This window comes from Bufo bufo, chromosome 1 (genome assembly GCF_905171765.1).
Source record: "Bufo bufo chromosome 1, aBufBuf1.1, whole genome shotgun sequence".
NCBI lineage: Eukaryota > Metazoa > Chordata > Amphibia > Anura > Bufonidae > Bufo > Bufo bufo.
Window position 1 is genome coordinate 375,296,370 of NC_053389.1, and position 23,384 is coordinate 375,319,753.

The 23,384-nt window shown below is 44.0% G+C and overlaps 1 protein-coding gene across 7 annotated transcripts in view; it reads right to left on the bottom strand.

Moving 5' to 3' along the window:
- The window catches only part of ACSL6 (acyl-CoA synthetase long chain family member 6), a 658,958-nt gene that overhangs the window by 211,508 nt on the left and 424,066 nt on the right, over positions 1–23,384 (bottom strand). For 6 of the 7 annotated variants that reach the window (XM_040405087.1, XM_040405095.1, XM_040405060.1 and 3 more), the window contains 3 exons: positions 18,580–18,681; positions 18,393–18,492; positions 13,745–13,923 (listed from right to left, as the gene is read on the bottom strand). In XM_040405087.1, coding sequence (XP_040261021.1) covers positions 13,745–13,923; positions 18,393–18,492; positions 18,580–18,681 — 381 coding nt within the window. The remainder of the gene's footprint in view (positions 1–13,744; positions 13,924–18,392; positions 18,493–18,579; positions 18,682–23,384) is intronic. The other variant, XM_040405103.1, reaches the window with a different exon arrangement.

Here is a 23,384-nt window from a genome sequence, read left to right on the forward strand (position 1 = left end):
TTAGCTCAAGTCAGAATAATGGAGTGAAAAAGTCTAAAATTTTTGCCCAATCGCTTAACCCCTTAAGGACTTATGACGTACCAGTACGGCATGTTTCCCGAGTCCTTAAGGACCCATGACATACTGGTACGTCATAACTTTAAAAATAAATTGCGGCGGGGGTTAATAGGAACAGGATGTCCGCTGAAATAATTCAGCGGGCATCCTGTCACAACGCCGGGGGGGGGGGGTCCCGTGACCCCCCCCCCCCATGTCGGCGATCGCCGCAAACCGCAGGTCAATTCAGACCTGCGATTTGCGGCGTGTGGCGGTGCCATCGGGTCTCCATGCGGCTGTAGGGGGGACCAGATGGCATGGAAGTCAGCGCGATGCCTAAGGAAGGCATTGCGCTGCCTTCCGGTGACGAGCCTGTGAGATTCAGCACCCTGGATCTCACAGGCTGGAAGCTGTATGAGTAATACTTACTTTATTACTCATACAGCCAATGCATTCCAATACCGAAGAATTGGAATGCATTGTAGAGGATTAGACCCCCAAAAGTTCAAGTCCCAAAGTGGGACAAAAAATAAAGTGAAAAAAAAGTTGAAAAAATAAAGTTTTCCCCCAAAAAAATTTAAAGTTTCAAGTAAAAATAAACAAAAACTTCATTTTCCCCCAAAAAAGTATACATATTAGGTATCGCCGCATCCGTATCGACCCGCTTTATAAACATATTACATGACCTAACCCCTCAGATGAACACCGTAAAAAAATAAACCATTTTTTGTCACCTTACATCACAAAAAGTGTAATAGCAAGCGATCAAAAAGTCACACGCACCCCAAAATAGTGCGAATAAAACCATCATCTCATCCCTCAAAAATCATACCCTACCCAAGGTAATCGCCCAAAAACTGAAAAAATTATGGCTCTCACACTATGGAAACATTAAAACATGTTTGTTTTTGCTTTAAAAATGAAATCATTGTGTAAAACTTACATAAATAAAAAAAAGTATACATATTATGTATCGCAGGGTCCGTAATAAATTGCTCTATAAAAATATCACATGACCTAACCCCTCAGGTGAATACCATAAAAAATAAAATAAAAAAAAAGGTGTAAAAAAAGCCATTTTTTTGGTCACCCTACATCACAAAAAGTGCAATAGCAAGCGATCAAAAAGTCATACGCACCCTAAAATAGTGCCAATAAAACCGTCATCTCATCCCGCAAAAATCGTACCCTACCCAAGGTAATCGCCTAAAAACTGAAAAAATTATGGCTCTCAGACTATGGAAACACTAAAACATGATTTTTTTTTGTTTCAAAAAAGAAATCATTGTGTAAAACTTAGATAAATAATAAAAAAGTATACATATTAGGTATCGCCGCATCCGTGACAACCTGGTCTATATAAATATCACATGATCTAACCCATCAGATGAATGTTGTAAATAACAAAAAATAAAAACTGTGCCAAAACAGCTATTTCTTGTTACCTTGCCTTACAAAAAGTGTAATATAGAGCAACCAAAAATCATATGTACCCTAAACTAGTACCAACAATACTGCCACCCTATCCCGTAGTTTCTAAAATGGGGTCAGTTTTTTGGAGATTCTACTCTGGGGTGCATCAAGGGGGCTTCAAATGGGACATGGTGTCAAAAAAAGCAGTCCAGCAAAATCTGCCTTCCAAAAACTGTATGGCATTCCTTTCCTTCTGCGCCCTGCCGTGTGCCCGTACAGCAGCTTACGACCACATATGGGGTGTTTCTGTAAACTACAGAATCAGGGCCATAAATATTGAGTTTTGTTTGGCTGTTAACCATTGCTTTGTAATTGGAAAAAAATTATTAAAATGGAAAATCTGCCAAAAAGGGAAATTTTGAAATTGTATCTCTATTTTCCATGAATTCTTGTGGAACACCTAAAGGGTTAACGACGTTTGTAAAATCAGTTTTGAATACCTTGAGGGGTGTAGTTTATAGAATGGGGTCATTTTTGGGTGGTTTCTATTATGTAAGCCTCGCAAAGTGACTTGAGACCTGAACTGGTCCCTAAAAATTTGGTCTTTGAAAATTTCTGAAAAATCTCAAGATTTGCTTCTAAACTTCTAAGGCCCCTTTCACACGGGCGAGTATTCCGCGCGGATGCGATGCGTGAGTTGAATGCATTGCACCCGCACTGAATACCGACCCATTAATTTCTATGGGGCTGTTCACATGAGCAGTGATTTTCACGCATCACTTGTGAGTTGTGTGAAAATCGCAGCATGCTCTATATTCTGCGTTTTTTCACGCAACGCAGGCCCCATAGCAGTGAATGGGGTTGCGTGAAAATCGCAAGCATCCGCAAGCAAGTGCGGATGCGGTGCGATTTTCACGCATGGTTGCTAGGTGAAAGTCTATTCACTGTATTATATTCCCTTATAACATGGTTATAAGGGGAAATAATAGCATTTTGAATAGAGTTGAGCGAACACCTGGATGTTCGGGTTCGAGAAGTTCGGCCGAACTTCCCGGAAATGTTCGGGTTCGGGAACCGAACCCGACCCGAACTTCGTCCCGAACCCGAACCCCATTGAAATCAATGGGGACCCGAACTTTCCGGCACTAAAAAGGCTGTAAAACAGCCCAGGAAAGAGCAGCAACATGTAGGTAAATCCCCTGCAAACAAATGTGGATAGGGAAATGAATTAAAATAAAAATAAAATAAATATTAACCAATATCAATTGGAGAGAGGTCCCATAGCAGAGAATCTGGCTTCACGTCAGCAGAGAATCAGTCTTCATGCCATAGCAGAGAATCTGGCTTCACGTCACCCACCACTGTAACAGTCCATTGTCATATATTTAGGCCCCGGCACCCAGGCAGAGGAGAGAGGTCCCGTAACAGAGAATCTGGCTTCATGTCAGCAGAGAATCAGTCTTCATGTCATAGCAGAGAATCAGGCTTCACGTCACCCAACACTGGAACAGTCCATTGTCACATATTTAGGCCCAGGCACCCAGGCAGAGGAGAGAGGTCCCATAACAGAGATTCAGGCTTCATGTCAGCAGAGAATCAGTCTTCATATCATAGCAGAGAATCAGGCTTCATGTCACCCACCACTGGAACAGGCCACTGTCAGATATTTTTAGGCCCCGGCACCCAGACAGAGGAGAGGTTCATTCAACTTTGGGTTGCCCCGCAATATAATGGTAAAATGAAAATAAAAATAGGATTGAATGAGGAAGTGCCCTGGAGTACAATAATATATGGTTAAGGGGAGGTAGTTAATGTCTAATCTGCACAAGGGATGGACAGGCCCTGTGGGATCCATGCCTGGTTCATTTTTATGAACGTCAGCTTGCCCACATTGGCTGTAGACAGGCGGCTGCGTTTGTCTGTAATGACGCCGCCTGCCGTGCTGAATACACGTTCAGACAAAACGCTGGCAGCCGGGAGGGCCAGCACCTCCAAGGCATAAAAGGCTAGCTCTGGCCACGTGGACAATTTGGAGACCCAGAAGTTGAATGGGGCCGAACCATCAGTCAGTACGTGGAGGGGTGTGCACAGGTACTGTTCCACCATGTTATTGAAATGTTGCCTCCTGCTAACACGTTCCGTATCAGGTGGTGGTGCAGTTAGCTGTGGCGTGGTGACAAAACTTTTCCACATCTCTGCCATGCTAACCCTGCCCTCAGAGGAGCTGGCCGTGACACAGCTGCGTTGGCGACCTCTTGCTCCTCCTCTGCCTTCGCCTTGGGCTTCCACTTGTTCCCCTGTGACATTTGGGAATGCTCTCAGTAGCGCGTCTACCAACGTGCGCTTGTACTCGCGCATCTTACTATCACGCTCCAGTGCTTGAAGTAAGGTGGGCACATTGTCTTTGTACCGTGGATCCAGCAGGGTGGCAACCCAGTAGTCCGCACGCGTTAAAATGTGGGCAACTCTGCTGTCGTTGTGCAGGCACTGCAGCATGTAGTCGCTCATGTGTGCCAGGCTGCCCAGAGGTAAGGACAAGCTGTCCTCTGTGGGAGGCGTATCGTCATCGTCCTGCGTTTCCCCCCAGCCACGCAACAGTGATGGGCCCGAGCTGCGTTGGGTGCCAGCCCGCTGTGAACATGCTTCATCCTCATCCTCCTCCACCTCCTCCTCATCCTCGTCCTCCTTGTCCTCCAGTAGTGGGCCCTGTCTGGCCACATTTGTACCTGGCCTCTGCTGTTGCAAAAAAACCTCCCTCTGAGTCACTTCGAAGAGACTGGCCTGAAAGTGCTAAAAATGACCCATCTTCCTCCTCCTCCTCCTGGGCCACCTCCTCTTCCATCATCGCCCTAAGTGTTTTCTCAAGGAGACATAGAAGTGGTATTGTAACGCTGATAACGGCGTCATCGCCACTGGCCATGTTGGTGGAGTACTCGAAACAGCGCAACAGGGCACACAGGTCTCGCATGGAGGCCCAGTCATTGGTGGTGAAGTGGGGCTGATCCGCAGTGCGACTGACCCGTGCGTGCTGCAGCTGAAACTCCACTATGGCCTGCTGCTGCTCGCACAGTCTGTCCAGCATGTGCAAGGTGGAGTTCCACCTGGTGGGCACGTCGCATATGAGGCGGTGAGCGGGAAGGCCGAAGTTACGCTGTAGCGCAGACAGGCGAGCAGCGGCAGGATGTGAACGCCGGAAGCGCGAACAGACGGCCCGCACTTTATGCAGCAGCTCTGACATGTCGGGGTAGTTGTGAATGAACTTCTGCACCACCAAATTCAGCACATGCGCCAGGCAAGGGATGTGCGTCAAACCGGCTAGTCCCAGAGCTGCAACGAGATTTCGCCCATTATCGCACACCACCAGGCCAGGCTTGAGGCTCACCGGCAGCAACCACTCGTCGGTCTGTTGTTCTATACCCCGCCACAACTCCTGTGCGGTGTGGGGCCTGTCCCCCAAACATATGAGTTTCAGAACGGCCTGCTGACGTTTACCCCGGGCTGTGCTGAAGGTGTGTGGCTGACTGGATGAGCAGGTGGAAGAAAAGGAGGAGGAAGCTGAGTAGGAGGAGGAGGAGACAGGAGGCAAAGAATGTTGCCCTGCGATCCTTGGCGGCGGAAGGACGTGCGCCAAACAGCTCTCCGCCTGGGGCCCAGCCGCCACTACATTTACCCAGTGTGCAGTTAGGGAGATATAGCGTCCCTGGCCGTGCTTACTGGTACACGTATCTGTGGTTAGGTGGACCTTGCCACAGATGGCGTTGCGCAGTGCACACTTGATTTTATCGGATACTTGGTTGTGCAGAGAAGGCACGGCTCTCTTGGAGAAGTAGTGCCGGCCGGGAACAACATACTGTGGGACAGCAAGCAACATGAGCTGTTTGAAGCTGTCTGTGTCCACCAGCCTAAATGACAGCATTTCATAGGCCAGGGATCGAGGGTGGCTAGGTGGGAATTTACGCTTTCTCTCAAATGTTTGTGAGATGGAGAGCTGAACGCTGCCGTGTGACATGGTTGAGATGCTTGGTGACGCAGGTGGTAGTGTTGGTGGTACATCCCATGTTTGCTGGGCGGCAGGTGCCAACATTCCTCCAGAGGCGGAGGAAGAGGCCGAGGCGGCGGCAGCAGCAGAAGAGGCTGAGGCGGCAGCAACAGAAGAGGTAGCAGGGGGAGCCTGAGTGACTTCCTTGTTTTTAAGGTGTTTACTCCACTGCAGTTCATGCTTTGCATGCAGGTGCCTGGTCATGCAGGTTGTGCTAAGGTTCAGAACGTTAATGCCTCGCTTCAGGCTCTGATGGCACAGCGTGCAAACCACTCGGGTCTTGTCGTCAGCACATTGTTTGAAGAAGTGCCATGCCAGGGAACTCCTTGAAGCTGCCTTTGGGGTGCTCGGTCCCAGATGGCGGCGGTCAGTAGCAGGCGGAGTCTCTTGGCGGCGGGTGTTCTGCTTTTGCCCACTGCTCCCTCTTTGTCTTTTGCTACGCTGTTGGCTCGGTCTCACCACTGCCTCTTCCTCCGAACCGTGAAAGTCAGTGGCACGACCTTCATTCCATGTGGGGTCTAGGACCTCATCGTCCCCTGCATCGTCTTCCACCCAGTCTTGATCCCTGACCTCCTGTTCAGTCTGCACACTGCAGAAAGACGCAGCAGTTGGCACCTGTGTTTCGTCATCATCAGAGACGTGCTGAGGTGGTATTTCCATGTCCTCATCATCAGGAAACATAAGTGGTTGTGCGTTAGTGCATTCTATCTCTTCTACCCCTGGGGAAGGGCTAGGTAAATGCCCTTGGGAAACCCTGCCAGCAGAGTCTTCAAACAGCATAAGAGACTGCTGCATAACTTGAGGCTCAGACAGTTTCCCTGATATGCATGGGGGTGATGTGACAGACTGATGGGCTTGGTTTTCATGCGCCATCTGTGCGCTTTCTGCAGAAGACTGGGTGGGAGATAATGTGAACGTGCTGGATGCACTGTCGGCCACCCAATTGACTAATGCCTGTACCTGCTCAGGCCTTACCATCCTTAGAACGGCATTGGGCCCCACCAAATATGGCTGTAAATTCTGGCGGCTACTGGGACCTGAGGTAGTTGGTACACTAGGACGTGTGGCTGTGGCCGAATGGCCACGTCCTCTCCCAGCACCAGAGGGTCCATTAACACCACCACGACCATGTCCGCGTCCGCGTCCCTTACTAGATAATTTCCTCATTGTTACCGTTCACCACAATAAGAAAAATATTATTCGGGCCAATGTATTCAATTAAAATTCAGGCCTTTTTTTACAGACACCTAACACTATCTGGCCATCTATTTAGGTATCGTATTACACTAATACAGGCACACCAGTAATGACAGATTTAGCTGAATATAAATTTGAGGCCTATTATTTAGGCGCTGGGTGACAGGTATACGTTTACGGACAGAATTAGACTTGGATCTGCACTGTAGCGTGTGTGTGAAGTTCTTGAGAATAACCCTATCAGCACCTTGAATCTAATATACCCTTTTAGGGATAGATTTAAAGTAGGCCTGATACAGCAGAAACCACTAATTTTGAGAATTGCAAATTTGGGAATTGTTTTTCAACCCAGAACAAAAACTGTGCTTTGACGGACACTAAAAATAACTTGACCAGCTAAAACAGTACAGATTTGGATGAATATAAATGTGAGGCCTATTTTTTTGGCGCTGGGTGACAGGTATACGTTTAATCACAGAATTAGACTTGGATCTGCACTGTAGCGTGTGTGTGAAGTTCTTGAGAATTTCCCTATCATCACCTTGAATCTAATATACCCTTTTAGGGATAGATTTAAAGTAGGCCTGATACAGCAGAAACCACTAATTTTGAGAATTGTAAATTTGGGAATTGTTTTTCAACCCAGAACAAAAACTGTGCTTTGACGGACACTAAATAACTTGACCAGCTAAAGCAGTAATGACAGATTTGGATTAATATAAATGTGAGGCCTATTTTTTAGGCGCTGGGTGACAGGCTCAACTTGCCCCTGATGTAGTATATGGCCAAAAAATAACCACACTATTGATGGTTAAATGCACTTTGTGACAGGCTCCACTTGCCCCTGATGTAGTATATGGCCAAAAAATAACCACACTATTGATAGTTAAATGCACTTGATGAAAGCTTGACCCTGATGTAGGATATAGCAAAAAATAACCACACTATTGATGGTTAAATGCACTTGGGTGACAAGGTCAGCTTGCCCCTGATGTAGTATATGGCCAAAAAATAACCACACTATTGATGGTTAAATGCACTTGATGAAAGCTTGACCCTGATGTAGGATATAGCAAAAAATAACCACACTATTGATGGTTAAATGCACTTGGGTGACAAGGTCAGCTTGCCCCTGATGTAGTATATGGCCAAAAAATAACCACACTATTGATGGTTAAATGCACTTGATGAAAGCTTGACCCTGATGTAGGATATAGCAAAAAATAACCACACTATTGATGGTTAAATGCACTTGGGTGACAAGGTCAGCTTGCCCCTGATGTAGTATATAGCCAAAAAATAACCACACTATTGATGGTTAAATGCACTTGATGAAAGCTTGACCCTGATGTAGGATATAGCAAAAAATAACCACACTATTGATGGTTAAATGCACTTGGGTGACAAGGTCAGCTTGCCCCTGATGTAGTATATGGCCAAAAAATAACCACACTATTGATGGTTAAATGCACTTGATGAAAGCTTGACCCTGATGTAGGATATAGCAAAAAATAACCACACTATTGATGGTTAAATGTACTTGGTGGCAGCTTGTGCTGGCGCACAAGCAAGCCACAAAATGGCCGCCGATCACCCCAGAAAAAAGTGACTGAAAAACGCTCTGGGCAGCCTAAAAACACTGAGCAATTGAATAGCAGCAGTTCAATGATCCACAGCTGTAGATCGATCACTGAATGAAGTCTTTTGGAGGAGTTAATCACTGCCTAATCTCGCCCTAACGTCGCAGCTGCAACCTCTCCCTACACTTGTATCAGCAGAGTGACGTGCAGCGCTACGTGACCCAAGCTTATATAGAGGCTGGGTAACATGCTGCACTGGCCAATCACAGCCATGTCAATACGGTAGTAGGCATGGCTGTGATGGCCTCTTGGGGCAAGTAGTATGATGCTTGTTGATTGGCTTGTTGATTGGCTTGTTTTATGAAAATGTTCGGGTTCGGGTCCGTGTCACGGACACCCCAAAATTCGGTACGAACCCGAACTATACAGTTCGGGTTCGCTCATCCCTAATTCTGAATACAGAATGACTAGTAGGTGATCAATTGAGGGTTAAAAAAAAAAAAAAAATTAACTCACCTTCTCCTCTTGTTCGCGTAGTTCCCGGTCTCTTCTTTACTTCTTAAAAGATGAACTACCGGCTAGGACCTGTGGTGACGTCAGATCACATGCTCCAATCACATGGTCCATCACCAGGGTGATGGACCATGTGATTGGAGCATGTGATCTGACATCACCAAAGGTCCTTTAGCCCATAGCTCATCATTAAAGAAGTAAAGAAGAGACCGGGAACTACGTGAACAAGAGGAGAAGGTGAGTTTATTTTTTTATTTTTTTTTAACCCTCAATTGATCACCTACTAAGCATTCTGTATTCAGAATTAGGGATGAGCGAACCCATTTGAATGGGTCCGCAAATCCAGAGATGCGATTCGGAACTGAATGGAACCACGGAACGGAACCCTATGGAGTGCTTCCGTGGGTTCCGCAAAAAGATAGAACTTGCTCTATCTTTTTGCGGAACGGACGGATCGCGGACCGTTATAACCATGTTATAAGGAAAAATAATAATGATCGGGCCCCCATCCGATCGTCTCCTAGCAACCGTGCGTGAAAATCGAGTGTGAAAATCGAGTGTGAAGGATTGGCTCCGGATGCGTTCAGTGAAACTCGCACCATTTTGCAAACAAATTCAGTAAGGCCCTTTTCACACGGGCGAGTATTCTGCGCGGATGCGATGCATGAGGTGAACGCATTGCACCCGCACTGAATACCGACCCATTCATTTCTATGGGGCTGTTCACATGTGCGATGATTTTCACGCATCACTTGTGCGTTGCGTGAAAATCGCAGCATGCTCTATATTCTGCGTTTTTCACGCAACGCAGGCCCCATAGAAGTGAATGGGGTTGCGTGAAAATCGCAAGCATCCGCAAGCAAGTGCGGATGCGGTGCGATTTTCACGCACGGTTGCTAGGAGACGATCGGGATGGAGACCCGATCATTATTATTTTCCCTTATAACATGGTTATAAGGGAAAATAATAGCATTATGAATACAGAATGCATAGTAAAACAGCGCTGGAGGGGTTAAAAAAAAAAATAATAATAATAATTTAACTCACCTTAGTCCACTTGTTCGCGATGCCCGGCATCTCCTTCTGTCTCCTTTGTTGAACAAGACCTGTGGTGAGCATTCTTTACAGGTCAAGGACCTGTGGTGACGTTACTTCGGTCATCACATGATCCATCACATGATCTTTTACCATGGTGATGGATCATGTGATGACTGGAGTGACGTCATCAAAGGTCCTTGACCTGTAATGGACGCTCACCACAGGTCCTGTTCAGCAAAGGAGACGGAAGGAGATGCCGGGCATCGCGAACAAGTGGACTAAGGTGAGTTAAATTTTTTTTTTTATTTTTTTTTTAACCCCTCCAGCGCTATTGTACTATGCATTCTGTATTCAGAATGCTATTATTTTCCTTTATAACCATGTTATAACATCTCTTAGCAACAATCAGTGAAAAACGCATTGCATCCGCACTTGCTTGCGAATGCGATGCGTTATTCACGCAGCCCCATTCATTTCTATGGGGCCAGGGCTTCGTAAAAAACTCACAATATAGAACATGCTGCGATTTTCACGCAACGCAGAACTGATGCGTGAAAAATCAAGCTCATGTACATAGACCCATTGAAATGAATGGGTCAGGATTCAGTGCGGGTGCTATGCGTTCACGTCCTGCATTGCACCCGTGCGGAAAACTCGCTCGTGTGAAAGGGGCCTAAGAGAAGAAAGGGAAAACAGGCCTTTCAAGCAGGGGATAAAGAGATCAAAATTAGGGGATCATTTCGCAATAGGCATTTCTGGTACTATATGGTTAGGGAGAAACATGATTGCAGTTTCTTGGGGAAGCAGAGCAATATATTTGCCCCACACTATAAAAAGCACTTAACCTTCCACTCCCCAGTTAGACCGCTTCTCTTCAATTCATTTTCATTATAAAAATGTATTTTTTAAGAAAGAGTAGGGAATAGGTTGTTTCCAAACTTAGAAGATGGCTTTTTTTTCGCTGCAGTGGAAACCATGTACAGAACTTTATTGGTAGGTTCTCACACTGAGTTTTTAGAGGATAATTTGAGGCAGATTTTCTTGCAGGTTTTTTAGCCAAAGCCAGAAGTGGATGCAGCAGGAAGGGCATGAGTATAATGAGCCGCTGGAAGTGTGGAGTGAAGCGACTGGAATTGTGTCTGTGACTATGGGTTACATAGTTCATTATGGTTCTCTGATTACAGCTTTAGGCCTCATGCACACGACCGTTGTTTTATTCCGTGTCCGTTGTTCCGTTTTTCGCGATTTTCTGTGGACCCATTGACTTTCAATAGGTCCGTTGAAAACTCTGCTAATGTACCGTTTGCCATCCGCGTCCGTGATCCGTGGTTCCAGTCCGTCAAAAAAATATAACCTGTCCTATTTTTTTCACGGAAAACGGTTCGCGGACCCATTCAAGTCAATGGGACCGTGAAAAAACGCGGAGGCACACAAGATTGTCATCCGCGTCCGCACGTCCGTGTCCGTTTTTTTCCTATCATTTGCATGGCAAACTTGACCTAGACTTTTTTTTTACTTTCCTTCATGTCTGGTGATCCTCCAAAAATAAAGGAAGACACACGGAAACAAAAACGGATCACAGAACAACGGAACCCCATTTTGCGGAACGGAACACAACAACGGTCGTGTGCATGAGGCCTTAGAGGTAGCCCTACCTGAACTTTCTATTAAAAAAAAAATATAGATATTTATAATTAAAAAAATAATAATAATAACTGTCCTGTGTGTATGCCATATCTGAAGTGGCAATATCTACAGACACATTCCAAGTAAGGTGGACGATGCCCAGGGGACTAGCCAAGCTTTTTTCATGGCCATTGCTGAAATACAGTACATAATGATCTGAAACACCCAGCCTTAATTAACACTGGGAGCGTCAGGTACTTATGTATCCAGACTGCAGATGCAAGTGCCCTCCTGCATAGGGGGGCCGTTATCAGACGGGGGACGGCATTATCATTATCATTGTGAATGCCTGCACAGTATTAGTATTTTTAATACTGGAGGCACTATAAGGCCTCATGCACACGACCGTGCCGTTTTTTGCGGTCCGCGGATCCGCAAAAAACGGAAGCCGTCCGTGTGCCTTCCGGCATTTGCTGAACGGAACCGGCGGCCCATTGTAGAAATGCCTATTCCTGTCTGCATAACGGACAAGAATATGACATGCTATATTTTTTTTGCGGGGCTACGGAACGGTGCAACGGATGCGGACAGCACACAGAGTGCTGTCCGCATCTTTTGCAGCCCCATTGAAGTGAATGGGTCCCCAACCGAGCCGCAAAAAAACGGCTCGGATGCGGACCACAAAACGGTTGTGTGCATGAGGCCTAATGTGCATTAATGGGGACTATAAGGGCATTACTGAGAGCATTATGGGGGCATTATTAATACTGTGGGCACAATAGGGTACATTATTATTTCACTAAAGGGGGCATTATTAAAACTGGGGGCACTTGTAGGGGCATTATTATTACTAGGGGCGCAGCAGGAGGCATTGTTATTCCTGGGGCACTATTATTACTAGTAGCATCATTATTATTACTGGGGGACAGTAGGGAGGCATTAATAGGGGCACGATAGGGACATTATTACTGGAAGCACATGGAGAAGATGAAGAAAGAGAACAGCTACATCAGTGGAGATATTACTAGATGTATCATGTTGTATTTTCCTGTATGTTTGGTAACATTGAAAGACCAGGCTGCATGCTGAAGGGCTCACTCAGTGTTCTTGGCCGCTTCTCACCTCCTCAGTCTCCTCCATATCTCAGTTAGAGACACCTGGAGGAGGATGTCAGAATGTTGAAGGCTTGACTTCTGGGGCGATTTCTTGTGCTGTACTGTGGTATTTGGTTCTGCTGGGGCAGTGCATTGTGCTACACTCTGGCATGTGGTTCTGAAGGGGTGGAATTTTTTCCTGCACCATGATACTGTAGGTCTCGTCTACTTGTGTTATCCCCACCTTCTGTCACTTTTGACCCACTTACAATACAGGAGCACTTTTTAGTTTTTTACAAGTACACTTTACGTTCCCTGCTTCAAGCTACAAGAAAGTGTATAAATGATCTAGCTTTAGGGCTCTTTTACACGAGTGTGTCTCTTGCGGGAATCATGCTCCATGTGAGAGAGGAATCATGTGTTCTGGACTTAGGACGTGCACGGCTTTCCTAAGTCCAGAACACACGATCTCTCTCCCACACGGAGCACGATTCCCGCAAGGGACACGCTTGTGTGAAAGGGCCCTTATACATACATACTGTTCTAGAAAGGCACTCAACACTCAAAGGATAGTAGTTTGTACTTTGAATTATTTTATCAAGCTAATCCTTTCAAAGGCTGTAACATTTTGTTCTGAGGATCAGACTGCTATTAAACAATTGTAAAATTATTTAAAAAGACAACCGGATTGCTGGAGAGAAGATTTTATAGTTAAGTGTTGCGGAATTGCAACCTTCGTCGCACCAAGAAGTATGCAATCTCTTCTGGCCAATCTGTTGCAGAAATCCACGAATTGGGCAACAGATCTGCACATGGCATGGATTAACTCCACTGTAATTCAAAAGCGCTAATGAACATGCTGTGGATTTTGTGAAAAATTTATCATGATGGTAATATTTGAATTTACTATTGGGTCTGAGCTGGTGTACTTGGCACAAAAGTTATCAAATGTTACACTGGGTCTTTAAACCTAACATTTTTGTCTAGAAATGCTCCTACCTACTGGAGTGAGTTTCCTTTCTAAAAACTCGCCCCACGCCCACTTTTCTAGCCACTTTTTAGAAATATTTTGCAACAAAATTCTGGAGCACAGAGCATGATACATTCCTCCCTTTATGTGCTGGAACTCATGGTCTGATTCTGCATAGCATATTGCTGTATGTTTTCTGATAGGATATAAAATTTGTGTGATTTTAGAAAAGTATTACCTCTAGTTCTTGCATAGTCTGAACGTGCACAGAGCAATTTTTTCCTCTTTCCACCAGTTGCTGATCCACTGCATCCATGAGAACAACAGACTTAAGACCAGGGGTCTCTCCTTTTTCAACATTCTCTATGAGAATTTTGACTTTTTCTGGCTTGTCACATATTACTGTTGAGATATCAGCTGCCAACCACAAATGGATAGTATGATAAAACACAAATCTTAGTAGACATAGTAGATTTTATATGCTAAATATACGTGTATATGACAACCTTTTAGGCCTAGTTCACACGAACGTATGGCTTTTATATTTTTTTGCGGTCCGTTTTTCACGGATCTGTTGTTCCGTTTTTGAGTTCCGTTGTGTTTCTGTTTCCGTTCTGTTTTTCCGTTCCGTTTTTACGTTTGGCATATACAGTATACAGTAATTACATAGAAAAAATTGGGCTTGGCATAACATTTTCAATAGATGGTTCCGCAAATACGGAACGGATACGGAAGACATACGGATGCATTTCCGTATGTGTTCCCTTTTTTTGTGGACCCATTGACTTGAATGGAGCCACGGAACGTGATTTGCGGACAATAATAGGACATGTTCTATCTTTCAACGGAACGGAAATACGGAAACGGAATGCTTACAGAACACATTCCGTTTTTAATGCAGAACCATTGAAATGAATGGTTCCGTATACGGTCCGTATACGGAACCATTCATTTCAATGGTTCTGCATTAAAAACGGAATGTGTTCTGTATACAAATGTGTTCTGTATACGAATGGTTCCGTATACGGTCCGTATACGGAACACAAAAAACCGGCCCGTACACTCGCAAAAAAAACAATGTGAACTAAGCCTTAGAAAAAACATCAGGAACAATTAATTTTTTTAAGTATTCTGAGCTGTTTTGTGTAAAGCCAGACAATCCCATTAATGTTAAAGGAGTTATCCAATAGTAGAATCCCCCCCCTCCCCCCCCACAATACCCAGGTCCCTCCTATTGACAATACTTACCCGGTCCCTGGCACCCTCGTCCCTCTGGATCTGTGTAAGGCCACCTCTGTATCTCCTCGTCGCGCAGATCAAAATATCCGGAGATTGGGGGCATGGACTAGATAGCAGTCAATATCAGGTCACGACTGCCGGGGACCGGGTAAGTATCGTCTATAGGAGGGGCCCGGGCATTGTGGAGGGTATTTGTACTACTGGATAACCCTTGTAATACATTAGGATTTTTTGGAACTGGAATCAAAAAATGTAAACTTTAAATATTACCCTTTTAATACTGATTATATGACAATAAAATTTACACAGCTACCCAAGACCAGGTAATGAAACCATTGAAATCCTGTTCAATTTTATGCCTCTATGGTATCTTACTATAGTGGTCTTCAGGGCCGCCCGTTAGCCCTGGGCATCTCACACATATGCTCCAGAATATTTTTTCCAGCACCCTGAATGTACCACAATCAACTGTATCACTTCCATAGTTGAATGCTCCAGCTTCCCTGTCCCAACTTTCACCCTCATTGGCCAAAGGCCTGTATCTACTGCGCACAGTGTGTGATGACATCACAGCCACCTATGTCAGGCCACAGCTAGTAGAAGCCGGTGGCCTTTGCCAGGCTGCAGATAGAGGCATGGAAATGGAATGAGTATTGCCTTTCTTTTGTTTTTGTTTTTTATCTCTGTGTGGTTTGTCACTGTAAAGCAACTGTACTACTATAGGGTAGCACTCCTACTAAAGGGAGAACTCTGGGGATGCTTTATTGCTATAAGGCACACAATGGTGGGCACTAATACTATTGGAGAAACTCTGGGAGAACTTTAGGCTAATGGGGCACTATTACTAATCAGAGCACTCTGCTTCACACATTTATTTTTTAATTAATCCTTTGGCACTATTAGGCCTCATGCACACGACCGTTGTTTTAGTCCGCATCCGAGCCGCCGTTTTTGCGGCTCGGATGCGGACCCATTCACTTCAATGGGGCCGCAAAAGATGCGGACAGCACTCCGTGTGCTGTCCGCATCTGTTGCTCCGTTTCGTGGCCCCACAAAAAAATAATAATAACATGTCCTATTCTTGTCCGTTTTGTTAGGCATGTTTTTTTCGGATCTGCGGACCGCAAACAGCACGGTCGTGTGCATGTAGCCATAGGGCTCATGCACACGACCTTATGGCTTTTTCAGTGTTTTGCGGTCAGTTTTTTACGGATCCGTTGTTCCGTTTTTTGTTTCCATTGTGTTTCCGTTTCCTTTCCATTTTTCCGTTCCGTTTTTCCGTATGCCACATACAGTATACAGTAATTACATAGAAAAAATTGGGCTGGGCATAACATTTTCAATAGATGGTTCAGCAAAAACGGAACGGATACGGAAGACATACGGATGCATTTCCGTATGTGTTCCGTTTTTTTTTGCGGACCCATTGACTTGAATGGAGCCAAGTACCGTGATTTGCGGACAAGAATAGGACATGTTCTTTTTTTTTTGCTGTACCATTGGAATGAATGGTTCAGTATATGTACCGCATACTGAACTAAAAAAAACGGCCAGTATACTGAACGCAAAATACTGTCGTGTACATGAGCCCTTTACTGTAAGGTTCAGTTTGCAACTATTATTTTTAAGGACACTTATTTTCAGGAGGACTATCTGTATGGCACTAGTTTCTGATCTACAGTATTTTGAAATACAGGTCAGCACAGGAATTTGCTGGAAATGTCCACTCAGACAATCACTGGGTAAGGGCTCGTTCACACGAACGTTTTTTGCGTTCCGTATACGGGCCGTTTATTGCGTTCCGTATACGGTCCGTATACGGAACCGTTCATTTCAATGGGTCCGCAAAAAAAACTGAATGTACTCCGTGAGCATTCCGTTTCTGTATGTCCGCAATTCCGTTCCGCAAGATTTTGAGTCTTGTCCTATTCTTGTCCGCAAATCATGGTCCGTGGCTCCATTCAAGTCAATGGGTCCGCAAAAAAAACGGAACACATACGGAAATGCATCTGTATGTCTTCCGTATCCGTTCCGTTTTTTGCGGAACCATCTATTGAAAATGTTATGCCCAGCCCAATTTTTTCTATGTAATTACAGTATACTGTATATGCCAAACGGAAAAATGGAACGCAAAAACGGAATCGAGATGGAAACACAACGGAAACAAAAAATGGAACGGATCCGTAAAAAACAGCCCGCAAAACACTGAAAAAGCCATACGGTCGTGTGAAAGAGGCCTAAGTCAGGTCTCCCTTGAGGCCAGTATTTGGCTGGCAGGCATCTCCATCTAGTTCTTCTACTATATCAACTGCAGTGGCAACATTGAATGTCTACAACTCAGCATTGTACAACACTTCTGCTTCTCTGCTACACCAAGTGTTCCTCATCTCTGCTTCATGGCTGCATCACTTCTGCTCCAGTTACATCTTCTGATCAGCCACATCTCCAGATCTGCTATGTCTCCACCTCTGCAGCATTTGTGTTCCTGCCTTGCACCACCTGTCAGTGTCGCTCAAGACTGCTAAAGATTTAGTAAAACCTGTAATTTATACATTTAAATTCCTGCTCAATCTGGGCTTTGAAGTCAAGGAGGCGGTCCTATCAGTGATTACAGCCTGCCCTTTATGACTGTATATACAGAGATAGCTGTCAATCACTGATAAGACTGCCTCCCTGACTTCAAAGCCCAGAATGAGCAGGAATATAAATGTATAAATTACAAGTTTTACTGAATTTTTTCCCATATAACTATGTTATATATCAGTCTTCCCAGCTCTTCTTGCTCTATAACATGCTGCCTGTAACTTACAATGCATTTTCACAGTTTTGACAGTTTCCCTTTAAGGTAGCATTATGGGGGTTCGCATTAAGAAGGTGAGGAGAAGGATGGAAAAGTGAGGAACCTAAAATGCGTGTCAAATTCTGCAGACACAAGTCATATGTTAAGATGTCATGATGGTATGGACTGAATAAAGAAGACGAGGAGACAGAACGTCTATATTCAGAGAAGACGTCTCCTGTGAGTTGCTGGATGTAGAAGTTATGTAATGTTTTATTCTCTTGCATGCTGTGTAGCGCTGATATACTGTCATTTGAAAAGTAATATCCATCCAGAGACAATATACTGCTAAGCCACTGTATCTAGACTTGCCATACAACATTTTCTTGCAGTACTGTGAAGCAGTTTTCAATAGAATCAGTTCTTAAATATCATCATATCATTAAAATTGTTAAAGTCGGTTAGCCCAGTCTAGATTTATGTATGGTACATATAATCCACCATCACCTGTATTTGTGTACAAAGGTCTTATGAACTCTAATATACATTCTTGGGGCTTAACCAGATAAGCGATATTCACAGTACTTTCAGTGGTACTTTCCCAGTTTAAATAGACATCACCTGACACATTATAGTCAATAGGGCAATAAGTTCATTAGTCCTGCAGAGAACATCACAGCATGCACCACTTGGGTCCAATTTTTTCTCAACACATGTTCATTCTAATGAATAGGCGCATGAGAAAAACAAACAACACAAGTGCCATTCGTGTGCAGTCCATTTACGAAAAATTATATATTTTTTTCTGTCTGGTGAATGGACAAGGTTGGGGCTTAGTCATCTGTATGAGCCCTTTATGCAGTTTTACCTGTGTTTATTATATAGCGGATAGCTCCGTGGCCTAGAGTGTCATACAATGGGATTACCACCATAGAGTAGGTGTAACAAGCAAGCTCAGAGATGATCCACTGTAAAGACAGAAACATCACACTGAAGACTGGACTGTAAAAGCATACACTGCATATGATATGGAGACATGTGGGAATAAATATTACCTCTGGGCGATTCTGTGCAAAGACTCCAATGAACTGATCTGACGATGGCCTACATCCCTGGTATAGCAATCCGGACCCTAAACATTCTGCTCTGTCTGAAACCTGGGAATAATTCAAACAAATATTTATCAGTAGAGCAGATAAGGGAAGCTGGTATTCAAGCTTGTATGATTATTTGGTCTTTATCATAATGGGGCTTGCACCTACATGCTGAAGAAACAACCCACAAAGATGAACTGAACTGATTTTAAGTCACACAAACTTTACCAAATCTGCCCCTGTAAATTCACTTTAATGAAGACCTGTAAACTTGGTCAGTGGAATGGCAGACTTCACTTAACCAGTCTCTTAGATTTCATGTAGTCTCTTCACAAATGATCATGCTGCTTTTCTAATAGCCAATTCCTGATGCTGTTCACACATGCTGCGACTTCCACTCATTGTGCAAAACCCTTGCAATGAGAAAAAAGAAAAATCCTCTGGTGCGGTCATCCGCTGTAAAAATCCAAGTTTTATTCGGTATACATTAAAAGTACAGGAACATGAGCCATAACAGGTTGACACGTTTCGACATCAAGTCTTAGTCATAACCTGTCGAAACGCGTCAACCTGTTATGGCTCATGCTGGAGTATTTTTCATTTTCTCCTTGCAAGTTTCCTGGTCCAGGAGCTCCATGCACGTCTCTTGCTAGCAGCGGGTGAGCTGATAAACTTTTTTACTGTGCAGAATCTATCATATGACAGACCCCAACAGCGACTAAGAGATGCCATTGATTTACAATGAAGTAGTCAGTGTTTCCTCATGGTTTCCATTGCTTTGAAGGCAATATAGTGGTATATGCTGGTGTAAGGCCTCTTACGCACAAGCATGCTTGGTCTTGAAAACACACTCCATGTGACACACTTCATTTTTTGAACCAAAACCACTCCTCTGACCAGAATTCACAGTATCATAGTATCATAATAAATTTTGATGCTGTAATTTCCTGCCCGTCCACGGGTCTATTGTATTGTACTCACAAATTCCTGTGAGTACAGTAGAGTAGACACATCAAAGAGCAACTCACAACATCTTAAGTCAGCAGGGTCTGTAAAGCTGTAGTTTTGCTGACTAGGCTCACTCTGCTGTCTAAGCACATTGAACCTATGGAAGCAGCATTCTTGATTATGGTCATTGCCCTGGAGTGAAGGTATCAAAGGAGAACTTGTTAATAAGAGTAGGAGCTCTGGTATGTGCTTCCTCTCACTTTGCTGTCTTACTGACACTCCCCCTTCTTGCAGGAATGAGAACCAGGCCATGAGAGAGGAGAGAAGAGAAACATCCTGGTTATTCCTATTCCTGTCAACCATTTCTCTTCTGATTATACACAGCAGACACATATAAAAATATAACATTAGTATGTATAAGATCAACAGGTCTGGAGTACTGTAGAAGTCATTCTTTCACCTGGAGCGAAGACTGAGTTTGGCACCCTCACCCCAATTACTTTGGGCAATACCCATACATTTTAATGGGTGCTGGTGCAGCACCTCTTTTTGGAAAGTGAACACTAGTCAAGAGCCCCCCCCCCCCCCCCCATCACAATCATCTCTTGGCGGGAGGCCAACAGTGTAAATTTCAATGAAGAATTGCAATAGAATTTCATAGAAACATGGTAAAGCATAGGTTCTCCATATTTTATTTTTTACTCAACAGTTTTACTTTTTCCCCCACAACTTTTTTTCCTTTATTATATCTTGCTGACAAACGATGTTTTGCTTACAGCTGCAGAGAGGAAAGGGTTGCAGATTTCACAGTGTGACACATTCACGATCTGCTGTATAATACCCATTCACTCCCACCATTGTACCTAGGTATTGCTTATGGTTGCTTAACCACCTCAGCCCCCCTAGCTTAAACACCCTTAATAACCAGGCCACTTTTTACACTTCTGCACTACACTACTTTCACCGTTTATTGCTCGGTCATGCAACTTACCACCCAAATGAATTTTACCTCCTTTTCTTCTCACTAATAGAGCTTTCATTTGGTGGTATTTCATTGCTGCTGACATTTTTACATTTTTTGTTATTAATCGAAATTTAACAAAATTTTTGCAAAAAAATGACATTTTTCACTTTCAGTTGTAAATTTTTTTTAAAAAAACGACATCCATATATAAATTTTTCTCTAAATTTATTGTTCTACATGTCTTTGATTAAAAAAAAAATGTTTGGGTAAAAAAAAAAAATGGTTTGGGTAAAAGTTATAGCGTTTACAAACTATGGTACAAAAATGTGAATTTCCGCTTTTTGAAGCAGCTCTGACTTTCTGAGCACTTGTCATGTTTCCTGAGGTTCTACAATGGCCAGACAGTACAAACACCCCACAAATGACCCCATTTCGGAAAGTAGACACCCTAAGGTATTCGCTGATGGGCATAGTGAGTTCATAGAACTTTTTATTTTTTGTCACAAGTTAGCGGAAAATGATGATTTATTTTTCCTTACAAAGTCTCATATTCCACTAACTTGTGACAAAAAATAAAAGCTTCCATGAACTCACTATGCCCATCATGAAATACCTTGGGGTGTCTTCTTTCCAAAATGGGGTCACTTGTGGGGTAGTTATACTGCCCTGGCATTCTAGGGGCCCTAATGTGTGGTAAGTAGTTTGAAATCAAAATGTGTAAAAAATGACCTGTGAAATCCTAAAGGTGCTCTTTGGAATGTGGGCCCCTTTGCCCACCTAGGCTGCAAAAAAGTGTCACACATCTGGTATCGCCGTACTCAGGAGAAGTTGGGCAATGTGTTTTAGGGTGTCATTTTACATATACCCATGCTGGGTGAGAGAAATATCTTGGTCAAATGCCAACTTTGTATAAAAAAATGGGAAAAGTTGTCTTTTGCCGAGATATTTATCTCACCCAGCATGGGTATATGTAAAATGACACCCCAAAACACATTCCCCAACTTCTCCTGAGTACGGCGATACCACATGTGTGACACTTTTTTGCAGCCTAGATGCGCAAAGGGGCCCAAATTCCTTTTAGGAGGGCATTTTTAGACATTTAGATCCCAGACTTCTTCTCACGCTTTAGGGCCCCTAAAATGCCAGGGCAGTATAAATACCCCACATGTGACCCCAATTTGGAAAGAAGACACCCCAAGGTATTCAATGAGGGGCATGGCGAGTTCATAGAAAAAAAAAAATTTTGCCACAAGTTAGCAGAAATTGTTTTTTTTTTTTTTCTCACAAAGTCTCCCATTCCGCTAACTTGGGACAAAAATTTCAATCTTTCATTAGGAGTTTCTGCTATTCTCCTTATATTGAGCATACGGGTAATGAGATTTTTTTTTTCCGTTCAGCCTCTGGGCTGAAAGAAAAAATGAACGGCACAGATTTCTTCATTCGCATCGATCAATGTGGATGAAAAAATCTCTGCCAAAAAAAAAAAGGAGCGGAAAGGCGTCTGCCAGGACATAGGAGCTCTGCCCAACATCCATACCCACTTAGCCCGTATGCCCTGGCAAACCCGATTTCTCCATTCACATCAATCGATGTGGATGAATAAATCATTGCCGGGATTTTCTATATTTTTTTTTATATACAAAGTATTTGCCAAAGTATATGAACACCGCCGCCTCCTCAGCTCAAATGCCTCGGCAAACGTATCTTTTACTGCAGAGGTGAAATCTCGTCTTGCAGCGCCGCATACACCGACTTTTGTGTAATCTGACAGCAGCGCAATGCTTCTGTCAGATTGCACATCAGTGCTGCAGCTAGTCGATCGGTTGGTCCACCTGGAAGGTAAAAAAAAATAAAAAAAGAAAAAACCAGGCCGCAACGCAATAAATTTATTAACTTTATAATAACATTTGAACGGAACATATAAACTTTATATATCTTTTTGAACAGAACGTTAACTTTTTTGCTTACCGGTGTTTTTTTTTTTGTTTTTTTTTGTTTTTTTTAACCTTTCCTTCCCCATGGGACAATGTGCAAAGCGCAAATCGCCCAAATATGCACTTTATCCCAGGTGAAAGGAGAGGTTTGCAGCAGCTGTGTGCCCTGTGTGCCTGTCCTGTGAAACGCAATCCCTATGCTAAGTGTGTGGTACTTCTGGAAACACTCCCCTAAGCATAGTGGTGGTCAGGGCAGTCAGGACAGAAATAGCGGGTGTCACGCCTTATTCCACTCCTGCTACAGACACAACATCTTTTTCGGGGTGACGGTTGAGTTGAGGTACCAGCAACGACATTGGGGAAATGTCGCTCGTGTAGACGGCTCACTACACTGGTGGTTGGGGCCACGGAACCTCCTGGATACAGGAGGCTCGCGATGATCTCTTCCTGAAATTTGAGGAAGGATCCTGTTCTCCCAGCCTTACTGTAGAGAACAAAACTATTGTACATCGCCAATTGAATCAAATATACAGACACCTTCTTATACCAGCGTCTGGTGCGTCGGGAAACTAAATAGGGAGCCAACATCTGGTCATTGAAGTCCACCCCTCCCATGAGCGCATTATAGTCGTGGACTGAAAGGGGCTTTTCAATGACACTGGTTGCTCGCTCAATTTGTATTGTCGTGTCTGCGTGAATGGAGGAGAGCATGTAAACGTCACGCTTGTTTCTCCATTTCACCGCGAGCAGTTCTTCGTTACACAAGGCAGCCCTCTCCCCCCTTGCAAGACGGGTGGTAACGAGCCGTTGGGGGAAGCCCTGGAGACAAGGTCGCACGGTGCCACAGCAGCCAATCTGTTCTAGGAACAAATGCCTGAAGAGGGCCACACTTGTGTAAAAATTGTCCACATAAAGATGGT